Source organism: Raphanus sativus, chromosome 2 (assembly GCF_000801105.2).
Source record: "Raphanus sativus cultivar WK10039 chromosome 2, ASM80110v3, whole genome shotgun sequence".
Taxonomy (NCBI): domain Eukaryota; kingdom Viridiplantae; phylum Streptophyta; class Magnoliopsida; order Brassicales; family Brassicaceae; genus Raphanus; species Raphanus sativus.
Window position 1 is genome coordinate 16,688,064 of NC_079512.1, and position 12,797 is coordinate 16,700,860.

The following is a 12,797-nucleotide window of genomic DNA, read 5'->3' on the forward strand; positions in this document are numbered from 1 at the left end:
TACATAAAATCAGTTCTTGCCATCTTTGGGGTATATTAAAAAGACTATTTATAAAACCTTGATTGGTAGAGTATTAGCATTAGCATTAGCATTATACTCTACATTATTCAATTAATATTTGTTAAAAAAAAAACATTTTGAAAAGCATTTACTAAATGTCAATGTTCTTCAAATGCTTTCTCCCAAATATTCTCATATGAAGCTTTTATAAGGACATTTGCATTTATAATTTATAAAACTAATATATATATATATATATAATTAGTTCATTTATTTTATCAAATAATATCATAAAATAATATATATATATATATATATATATCAAGAAAATAAACTTTTGATTTCTAAAATAAATTTACAATAAAAATATATATTTTAAAAAGTCTTTCACATTTAAAATAAAATTTAATTATATACATAAAATTATATTTTATATGTGAAATATTATATTTTAAAATAGATATTTTAATGGTATAATTTATTTTTAAAATAAATCTTTATATCTAAACATAATTTTTGATATTATAAAATAAAATAAATAAATTATATATCTTTTTATTTTATATATTAATATATATTAGAAATATGTTCATTATAAATAAATATTATATATTATATACAGTAATTTTTATAATAATTTTAAATAGTATGTTCATACTTTTCTACCAATCATTTTATTAAATAGATTAGCAAAAAAATACAGCTTTTGCAACATACTGGTCATATAGCATATTGCTAATTCTTTATCATCTATTTTGCCAATATAAGTATACTGTTCTAACATATTGCAAAACAAACTATTAAATAATACTTAAATTTTCAAATTATAAAACCAAATTACCAATTGGTCTTGAAATACTTATATGTAAAATAAATTGGTTCATAATCTAATCAACCCAAGCCAAGTCGGCCTCGTGAGGTACAAAACCACAAAAGTGGAATTGAGTTTGGAATTTTGGTGAGACATCTAGATTAACGTTTACTATAACTTGTTTTTTGTTTCTTCTCTACAATGAATTCGAAATCTTTTTCTTCCATTCCCTGAAATTGTTATAACAAAATTTATAGTACAATGAGTTCGAAAAATTTGGTGAGACATCTAGATTAACGTATATAATTATCAAATCTAAAACTAAAGAATATTTCTAAACTAAAGAAGATTTTATTAGATCAAATTTTAAAGGATTTCTAAAGTTTGATTTAAGATTTTAATTTTTTTTCCTGAGTCAGAGTTTGGCTAACATCCTCTCTTAATGATGAAAGCAATTCTCTAGATATTATTTGAGAAATAATTTGCCATGTGTTATCACTACATTGATTTTGAAAGTAAAATAATGACATAACATATTAATAATGATGATATGGGTTGAACATAATTATCACATGAACATTTACATTTAATGTTGATTTATATTTATAATAATTTTTTTAAAATATGAATTCATGGATCATCATTAATAATAACAATAAATATTATAATATTTTATTTTTTTGGAAATACTATTTAGTTCAACTTCTTATAATTATCATCACTAAAGAAATTCTTCAAAATTTTCTGCATTTAAAAAAAAAAATCCTAATTCAATACCATTAGTTTCTTTTTAATATCTACCATTTTTAGAAATATTCTTTAGTTTGATTTTTTTGACAATATCAACTAAACTAAGAAAAAAAATCAAACGTAAGACTAAAGAATATTTAAATAAAAAAATTTATGTTTGATAATTAATATACTAACAAAGTTTCTCTTAATTTTATAAAATTGATTCCAATAAAATTTAGCCAAAGATATAGAAAGAATATCTTTCCAAGACTATAACTTTTGGTAGATGCATATATACTATTAAAAATTTGAATAATTTTTTTTTATCTTAATGTTTACATATAATTAAAGTAAAGTTTAAAATTAAATATTGTAATCAAATAATAAAATCTAAACAATAAGAAAATATAAATTAAATTTTCAAACTTTTATTTTTACAAATGATGCAGGAAAACACCTAATTTTTTTAAAGGACAAGGAGAACACCTAGTCTTTATATATTAAATAGAAGTCATCATTTCACTTTGTGTGATTTTTTTTTAATTTGGATCAACTTATAAAATTTATTAAATTTTGCATATGTTATGATATCTTTTCATATCTTATTTTTATTAGAAATGCAAATAAATATTTGAAAGAAGATTCTAACAAAATCTTTTTGAAATCACTTAAAAATCTTTTTAAAATATATTTCGAAAATCATTTATTTGAAATTTTAATTATCATCAAATATAATTAAAAATCTAATTCATTTTTAATATATAAAAATAAAATAAAAATTCTGTAAAATACTTCAGTATCCAAAATTTGTTTTCTCTATGATGTAGGTCCAACTTAATTTAATTTCACATATATTTCAAATTTATAAATAAAAAATTAAATTAAAAATACTAATTTATAAATCACACAAACATTATTATAAAATTAGATAATATATAACATCTAATTTTATTAACTTACTGATAAATTTTATTATATAATCTACAATATTTTAATATTTAAGAATATTATTATGCTTCAATATACGTTTAGTTATTGTTTAAAATGAAAAATAATTTTTTTATCATACTTTATTTATTTTATAATCATAATTTATCAAATTAACATAATTATTATATTGAACTAAATATGATAAAACTAAATTAAAATGACATATTAATATATTTTTTCCATAAATAGAAATATTTATATAAAATAAATAATATGTTGTCAAACGGGCTAACATACTATATAATACATGTATAAAAATTAACATATTTTTAATTTATATATATATATATATATACAACAATATATTATCTAAAATTAATAAGCATAAATAAATAAAGATTTGGTTGACAAAACGAAATAATACTACATAAATATTAAAAATATATACCCGTAATAATGTAAACATATATATAACGGATCAAAATCTAGTTATTATTAAAAAGGAAGAGGAAACTTGAAAACCAGATTAGTCATTTGGTATGGTGCACAGCAGTAATAGCAATACACGGTTTACAAATGAACCAAACCAAACCGATACAATGATCAAAGGATAGAGCACCAGCCTTTGAGTTTAGATGCAGCTGCTTGGTCAAGGAACCAGACCACTTCAACATCCGCGGTTAGCCTACCAGCTGGTACATCTTTGGTATGAGTAAGAGCAGCCTCAACCGAATCAGCTTGTTCTTTATCACATACGGCCATAACGTTGTATGAAGCACAATTGATAACCGGTAGAGTAAAAGTGATCCTTTTTGGTGGGGGTTTAGGTGAATCGGTAATAAATGTAACCCATTTCACTTTCTCATTGATCTGATCATGTCCCGGGAACAAAGACGCCATGTGACCGTCTGGTCCCATTCCTAGAAGCTGGAGATCGAACTGTGGGAAACCTGAGGACTTGTATGTTCGGATTATGTTCTCATTAACCTTTTGTTTGAGGCATTCCTCATACCGTTCGGCTGCGAGCTCAGCATTGCCTTCAGCCCCGAGCCCTTTGTCGATGGCATAGATGTTCTCGGCCGGAATAGGGACCTGGATGTTAGGATTATATATTGTCATGAATTCAACTTTGATATTAAACAATTAGCAATCAAATATCAAATATATATCTGTAAACATGATCTCGTGTTGACGTTTAGTGTGTTTCATATCAAATAAACCCATTATTTCTGGTGTTTTAATCAAATTTTTTTCCTAAACTATGAACATTAGCGAGCGTTGGAATAATTACGTATGTACTTTTCATAATTATTTGATGGAAGTTACAAATATGCTCTATTTTACTAATAAGATATTGTTTCTAAGATCTATATGCAATATTTTTGTGTGATTGAAACAATAGAAATTGTATTCAGATATACTGCTGATAACTTATATATGTACTTTAGAGAGAAAACCATCGTAGGCGAGTTTATAGTTGCTATCCGCATTATCCCAACCACAAACCCTCTCATCCACCCAAAAGATGTGCCATTTAGACCATTCAATTGAATCAGCATATGGAGGTTCCAACAATTTCCTGTTGGATGAATCGAATATGATGAGACTTGTATTAAGAGTGTAATAAAGATAGTTTTATTTTTGTATATACGAAATCTGGAAGCAAACCAGAGCCAGGAGATGAGGTCGCCGCCAGAGAGAACAACGGTGAAAATTCCTCTTTCTTTGCAGAATTTAGAGGAGAGATTCGCCGTGTATTTGGCCAGCTCCACCGCCAATTCATCCTTTGTTTTGAATATTATCTTCTTCACCGGAGCCATTTAACTAGATGATGATGATGACACTTATGATGGTAATTGTTATGGTGATGATGATGGCAATATACAAGTGGAGGACCGTTGCTTTTATAGGGAAAGTGAATGGAGAGTTGTTTCTTTATTAATTATTTTTACATGGAAAATTAGATAAACAACTAAAAGTATGTATGCTACTACAAAACAAAGTAATATTTTTGAAATATTATACCTTTTTGAAATAAATGGGTATGTATGGGTACTACAATAAAGTGGGTATGTATGTTACTTACTACCAATTGTTTCTTTTTTTTCAAATAAATGGGTATGTATGCTATAAGTTATAACACAGCAAAATGATATTTTTGATATATTATACCATGTGCACAAAAAAAAAGATATACCTTTCTTTCTTTGTTTTTTTTTTTTTGAAAAATACCTTTCCTTGTTTATAGTTTATACATATGCAACCTTTTATTATTCCTTGTGTCGTTAATAAGTTATTACTATTAGTTATAAATATAGGAATATTCCGAATTTAGGGATTCTCAAACTAATTTTCAAGAGGAGATATATTCCAAGGAGATTTTTTTCGAGTTTGCAAATGGATTTAAAACATGAATCCATATTTGTATAGGTGTCCATAAACAATGAGACATAGTTTCTGGAAACAATTGAATTAAACCATGAAATCTGTTGAAATTCCAAATCAATCTCCTCATTATTAAATTACCTTACATAAATATATATTCAAATATTTTCTATGACATTAAATTGTTTTAGAGATTCAAGATTGTCCCCTAAATACCTTTGTTAAACTTTTATTATTGCAATGAGTATAGTAGGCATGTACATTTTAAACTAGACCCAAAAACCAAAACTGAAACCGACCCGAAAATATTCAACCCTAACTGAACCAAAAAATTTTAAGTATTTTTTGTGTCTAAATTTTTTTATCCGAATAGAGCCGGTGTCAAAAAGAACCGACCCAAATAGATCCAGACCAAAGTAGATCCGACCCGATAAGAACCGATTTGTATCCGACTTAAAAACATGTATATCCAAAATTATGATTTTTTTTTTGTGTTTGCTTTATATATATTATTTTGTGATTTGGTTGAAATATCTTTTGTTAATAATATTTATTACTATTTTGTAACATTTTAAGTAATATGAAGTTTTAAAATGTAAAATTTAGAGTTTAAAAATGTTTTATGTTAATTATTAATAGTTTAGTTTAAATTCTTTTGTACAATTTTAGATATATATGAAAAATATTGACTAAATTTGAGTGAATTTAGGTATGTCATGTCTTTTTCAGATTCTAAATACCCGAATCTGATCTGGACCCGATATGGATCCGAAAATTACGGTTATTTTATAGGTATTAGGATTATAGACTGGAAGGACCCGGTAAAACCCAATCACCGACCCGAAAAATTATAGATATTTATATGGGTTCAAATTTCCAGGACCCAAAAGATTCGGACCTGAAAAAACTCGTCTCAAACCCGATTCGAGGATCCGGATACCCAGATCTAGTGTAGATAAGAAAGATGAAATGTAATGTGAACGATTGACTTACTTAGTCAAAGTCTCTTCCAATTCTATTGTCTTTCCTTCTAATACATTAAAAAGTATGTATATGTTGTATTGTCTTAGATTTTCCATTTCACATTGATCTTCTCCTCGTTAGTTTTATTTTTTGTCTACCAGTGTTAGTTGAATTCATTTTAAACGTGACTAAGTGAGCTATAAGATAACGTTAAATGTACGAATGTGAATATTTAAGGTTTTCATGTTCTTATAGTACATTATTACACTTTAGACTTTTAGAGGAATGCTGTTGGGCGAGAGGTCCGAAGGAACTCTTGATATTTTCCTCAAAAAATCTGATTCATGCGGATTTTCTTACATTTTATATATAGGCTCGCTCCCTATTTTTATATATATAATTCCACAGCAAAAGTAGGTATATGTTACGTATGATTATCCAGAAAAAGACACATATGAAGACAGATGTCATCTCACAATCTCATTATTGCATTGTCACCATGTTGTGTTGTTATCTTTTTGTGAAAGTAACCGACTTCCTCCTCCCCTATATAAAGGGATGTGAAGACTGAGATAATGAATTAAGACAAGTTCAATAATCACATCTCTCTCTCGTTGTATTGACCAAATCACAAAACAATATATATTTAATCATTTGTTTCACCTTTATTTACAACACGTTATCAGCACGACGAGCTCTTTTATACCGACCGCTCTTAAACCAAAGAAGCGAGGTGATGTTTAAATTTATGTCTTTAAATATATTTAATTTATTTAAATTTTTATTTATTATTTCGGAGTGAGAGGCTAGGCCTTCTCCGTTTATTTTCCGGGATGATAGGCGTTGCCTTCCCCGACTGATCGTTAAGATAGGCTAAGCCTTCACGATCAGAGAAACACGTGGTAGGTTTTACCTCCGTGAATAAAAGGTTAAAAATGGAAGGCTAAGCCTCCTCGGACCTTGATTAAAAGAAAAGGTTAATATGGCCGACTATGTCGCCTCGAACCTTTAAAAATGATCAAATATGGAAGTCTAAGACTCCTGGATCATATGGTGGGCTGGGCCCCAATTTTATTTATGCTATTTAAATTTCTGCAATTTAAGTTTACGCAATTTAATTTTTGCATTTATTTTATGCTTTTAATTCTCGTCTATATTATATTATTATTCTATGATACAGTAATCATGTCGAATTTAACAAAGCTCGAAATTAATGCCCTGGATATTACGGGAAATAATTATATGACCTGGGCAGTAGGTGCAAGAATGCACCTAAGAGGTAGCGGGCTTTTGGAAACCATCGATAATACTAAAACGGTGTCGGATGAGAAAAAGGCTAAAGCCATGATATTTTTACGACACCGCATACATGATGGTTTAAAAGATGAATATATTACGAAAGAGGATCCTGGGGACCTCTGGCAATCTCTTAAAGAGAGGTTTGATCACCAGAAGTATGTGATCTTACCAAAAGCCAAACACGAGTGGATCCATCTCCGGTTCCAGGACTACAAAAGTGTAAGTGAGTTTAATTCCGCTATGTTCGGAATTACTTCAAGGATGATGTTATGTGGAGAGAAAATAAGTGATTATGATATGATCGAGAAAACTCTCTCCACGTTCCATCCTGAAAATGTAGTCCTGCAGCAACAGTACCGGGTGAATGGATTTAAGCGTTACTCGGAGTTGATGCAAATCCTCCTTGTAGCGGAGCAAAATAATCAACTCGTGTTGTTAAACCATCAAGCTCGTCCCACTGGATCTGCTCCATTCCCCGAAGTGAATGTTGCATCATCCAGTTATGATAATTGGAGAGGACGAGGACGTGGACGTGGTCGAGGTCGAAATCATGGTCGTGGGAGAGGACGAGGAAGAAGATTCCGTCCGTATGATGAAAGAAATAAAAAGGACTCCCAAGAGAATGAAGGGGGCCGGGATGATAAAAGGCAAACAGAAAAGGTTTGCTACAGATGCGGCATGAAAGGTCATTGGGTACGTACTTGTCGTACGCCAAGACACTTAGCCGATCTGTATAGAGAATCCCAAAAGGGAAAAGAGAAAAGTGGGGGTGAAACGAATTTCATCTCTGATGAACCCGGGCCATCCTTTCATGGTTTAAATGATGATACTCATCTCGACGTATCAGATTTTCTGGTTGAGCCAGAAAACATCGATGTGTGATATAAGATCGATGTGATATAAGTTTACTGTATTATAGTATCGTTATCTTTTGTTTTGTAAAATAGATGTTATGTTTCATGTTTATGTTTAATAATATATGTTTTATAAATATTTTAAATTCAGAAAGAATGCCAGACTTTGAGACTTTGGATGGAGATATGTGCTTGGCGGATAGTGCGTCAACGCACACTATAATTAAAGATAAGAAATATTTCTCCAGTCTCAAAATAAAAGATTACGCTGGAAGCGTAAGTACAATATCTGGTAATGCAAAGATTATTATGGGCTCTGGTAGAGCGAAATTTTCAATGCCAGGGGGAACAATATTTGAAGTAAATGATGCATTGTATTCCCCCAAGTCTCATAGAAACTTGTTAAGTTTTAAGGATATCCGAAAGAATGGATATCATATTGAAACTATGAGTAAAGATGGCATTGAGTTTCTTTGCATTAAGTCCGAGAGGAAACATATATTGGAAGAGTTAAGAATGTTATCCTCTGGATTATATTGTACAAAAATAAACATGACTGAGTCCTATGCCGTGGTAAACATGAAGTTTACTGATACATTTAAAATCTGGCATGAGAGGCTAGGACACCCTGGTTCAGTCATGATGAGAAAGATAGTGCAAAACTCGAATGGCCATCCGTTGAAACACGGAAAAGTTTTGCAAACGGGCGAGTTTACATGTAATGCATGTTCTCAAGGAAAGCTTATAACTCGGCCATCACCAGCAAAAGTAGGCAATGAATCACCGATGTTTTTAGAAAGAATACATGGTGATATATGTGGGCCGATTCACCCACCTTGCGGGCCATTTAAGTATTTCATGGTATTGATTGACGCATCTACTAGATGGTCAAGTGTGTGTCTTTTGACAACACGAAATACGGCTTTCGCAAAGTTCATTGCCCAGATAATAAAGCTGAGAACGCAGTTCTCAGAGTATGCCATTAAGAAAGTAAGGCTTGATAATGCTGGTGAGTTTACATCGCAAGCCTTTGATGATTATTGTATGTCAATGGGGATTGATGTAGAGCATCCAGTTCCCCATGTGCATACACAAAATGGCATGGCCGAGTCGTTAATAAAACGGTTGCAGTTGATTGCAAGACCGCTAGTCTTGAGAACAAAGCTCCCAATTTCTATATGGGGTCATGCTATTTTGCATGCAGCTGCACTGATTCGGTTGAGACCGAGTGCATATCATAAGTACTCCCCATCACAATTAGCATCTGGGCAAGAGCCAGATGTATCCCATCTCCGTGTCTTTGGGTGTGCGGTCTATGTTCCGATAGCTCCGCCACAAAGAACAAAAATGGGCCCACAAAGGAGATTGGGAATATATGTGGGTTATACGTCACCAAGTATTATAAGATATCTGGAACCAGTAACTGGTGATATGTTTACGGCAAGATTCGCCGATTGCCATTTTAATGAGAATGAATTTCCAGCATTAGGGGGAAGAATTAGAGAAATTCCTAAAGAAATTACTTGGTGTACACAGTCGTTGTTACACCTTGATCCCCCTACGAATCAAAGAGAGCTGGAAGTTCAGAAAATTGTGCATTTGCATAAATTGGCAAACCAGTTACCAGATGCGTTCACAGATACAAGAAGGGTGACGAAATCATATATACCCGCTGAAAATGCTCCATCAAGAGTTGTTGTTTCTGGGGAACAAACTGATGGAAACAAAATAAATGAACCTGGGGTTCAGTTAAAGAGGGGGAGACCAGCGGGTTCGAAAGATAAAAATCCCCGAAAGAAAAAGAAATTGGTTGAGGAAAGTGAAAAGGTTCCAGAAGAACCTGATATTGAAAAATGTCTGAAAGAAGGCATAAGTGAAAAGGTTCAAGAAGAACCAAATAAAGATAAGGATCCAGATGACGAGGAGGGAACAGAAAAGTATGAGATTTCTATCAACTACGCCCTTGATCAAAAGTTATTGATCAGAAATAAAATAAAAGATGTTGATGGAATGTTCTCCTTTTCTGTGTCCAAAGAAATCGATCACGAAAATGATGATCCCGATCCAAGGTCCATTTTAGAATGTCAGAAAAGACATGATTGGGAGGAGTGGAAGAAGGCCATTCAAATTGAATTACTCTCCCTGAATAAAAGAGATGTCTTTGGACCTATTGTCATAACGCCTGAGAATATAAATCCTGTTGGGTATAAGTGGGTATTCGTGAGAAAAAGAAATGAAAAGAATGAAGTAACACGATATAAAGCCCGATTAGTAGCCCAAGGTTTTTCTCAGAGACCGGGAGTTGATTTTGAGGAAACGTATTCCCCGGTAATGGATGCAATTACGTTTAGATTTTTGATGAGCCTTACGGCGTCAAAAACTCTTGAGATGCATCTCATGGACGTTGTGACAGCTTATTTGTATGGATCGTTGGATAATAATATATATATGAGACTCCCTGAAGGATTGAAAATGCCAGGGGCATTGAAAGAAAAACCTAGGGAGGTATGTTCGGTCAAGTTACAGCGATCACTCTACGGATTAAAGCAATCCGGACGCATGTGGTACAATCGCTTAAGTGACTATCTCTTGAGTAAAGGATATGTGAACAATGCGATATGTCCATGCGTTTTTGTTAAGAAATCGTCATCTGGCTTTGTGATCATCGCTGTATATGTAGATGACCTGAACATGATTGGAACTCAAAAGGAGGTTGATGATGCTCGAACTCATATGAAAGAGGAGTTCGAAATGAAAGATCTCGGCAAGACAAAGTTTTATCTTGGGCTCCAGATAGAGCATCTCCGAGAAGGAATATTTGTGCATCAATCAAACTATACGAAAAGGTTATTGAAACGCTTTCGTATGTACCAAGCGACTCCTTTGAGTACTCCAATGGTTGGTAGATCTCTCAATGTTGAGAGTGATCCTTTTAGACCCTGCGAAGATAGCGAGAAGATATTAGGTCCTGAAGTACCTTATATGAGTGCTATCGGTGGGTTATTATACTTGGCAAACTGTACCAGGCCTGATATTGCTTTTGCAACTAACCTTTTAGCAAGATATAGCTCTGCTCCTACTCACAGGCATTGGAACGGAATAAAACATCTATTCCGTTATTTACAAGGTACAGTTGATTTAGGGTTAATGTATATTAGAAAACCCGAGTTTGGTATGGTTGGTTTTGCAGATGCAGGATATTTATCAGATCCTCATAAGGCTCGATCGCAAACCGGCTATGTTTTTACAATTGGTGGAACTGCGATCTCTTGGCGGTCCCAAAAACAAACTCTGGTTGCAACATCTTCAAACCATGCAGAGACTATTGCGCTTCACGAAGCATGTCGAGAATGTGTGTGGCTGAGATCAATGAGTCACCACATACAAGATTCAAGCGGAATAGTTAACAAGAAAGAGCCGACGAAAGTTTTTGAAGATAACTCGGCTTGCGTCGCTCAACTCAAAGAAGGCTATATTAAGAGCGACAGAACGAAGCACATCCCTCCAAGATTTTTCTCGTACATTCGGGAACTCGAGAAAAATAAAAAAGTGGACATTGAATATGTACGGTCATGCGACAATCCGGCCGATTTGTTCACCAAAGCTCTTCCGACTACAACATTCCGAAAGCACGTTTATGGTATCGGGATGCGGCGTTTGCGTGACCTATGAGGAAAGAGCTATGTCCATTACTCTCAGGGGGAGATTGCGTCAGTGTACTCTTTTTCCCTTGTCATGGTTTTTATCCCATTGGGTTTTTCCATGACTGGGTTTTTAACGAGGCACTACGTAATACAAAAATGGATAATCAAGGGGGAGTGTTACGTATGATTATCCAGAAAAAGACACATATGAAGACAGATGTCATCTCACAATCTCATTATTGCATTGTCACCATGTTGTGTTGTTATCTTTTTGTGAAAGTAACCGACTTCCTCCTCCCCTATATAAAGGGATGTGAAGACTGAGATAATGAATTAAGACAAGTTCAATAATCACATCTCTCTCTCTCGTTGTATTGACCAAATCACAAAACAATATATATTTAATCTTTTGTTTCACCTTTATTTACAACAGTATAGTCTTATTGTAATTTAGCTCTTTGGAATGACCTTTTCCGTGATCAACGTGGACTGACCTGTCGGTTTTACATTAACCCCTCCATTTTAGAAGTATCTTACAAGGAAAACAATAGCAATACAAAAGCTAGAGCGGTGCAATATTATAGACCCACCACGTAAAAGACTTATGGGAATGTCTTATGTGCAACAAATCAGATTACATGATACCTCTGCATCAATGTAGTTTGAAGAAATTCTGACTTTGAGGATTCTAGGAACTGATTTATTCTGAAAATTCCATGAATGAAACTTGTGGATCCTCTTGTACTTGCCTTTCCACGATTATGATCCTCGGATCCTATGTTCATATTTGAAACTTTGTTGATCCAAATGTAAAAAACAATTAAAACAAACATCCGCAAAACAATTAAAACAATTTTTCAAAAAAAAAGAATTAAAACAAACATCCATGTGGATACACATATCAATTTACCTTAGAAATATTTAGGAAAATGAAGATGTTTTGAAAGGTAATTTGAAAAATATGTCCATAGTATTAACAATTGTAAGTGTAAATTCGAACCACCGGTCTACTTAGGTTCTAGTATAACCGAGTTGGTTATCTAGGCACGTGTGTTATCACGTGAGGCTGAACAAGTGTAAAACGGTGTAGCATAAGCCGTTACGCTCAGTTCTATCTTGATATAGAGTTCTCGGTTGTTAGAGAGGTGAGAGAGATCAAGAGAGAGTTAGACCGGTGGT

General features: G+C 32.5%; 2 protein-coding genes across 2 annotated transcripts; one reads left to right on the forward strand and one right to left on the reverse strand.

The window, feature by feature from the left end:
• Positions 1-2,944: 2,944 nt before the first annotated feature.
• On the reverse strand, positions 2,945-4,363 carry LOC108835802 (probable 6-phosphogluconolactonase 2). Its single transcript, XM_018609026.2, has 3 exons — positions 4,142-4,363; positions 3,917-4,052; positions 2,945-3,565 (listed from the first exon to the last, which is right to left on the reverse strand). The coding sequence occupies exons 1-3, from the start codon at positions 4,291-4,293 to the stop codon at positions 3,077-3,079; spliced, it is 777 nt and encodes a 258-aa protein (XP_018464528.2). The 5' UTR covers positions 4,294-4,363; the 3' UTR covers positions 2,945-3,076.
• Positions 4,364-7,006: 2,643 nt separating this feature from the next.
• Positions 7,007-8,002, forward strand: LOC130508582 (uncharacterized). The gene has a single exon (XM_057004162.1). It carries the CDS (start codon positions 7,007-7,009, stop codon positions 8,000-8,002), a length of 996 nt encoding a protein of 331 aa, XP_056860142.1.
• Positions 8,003-12,797: the final 4,795 nt, after the last annotated feature.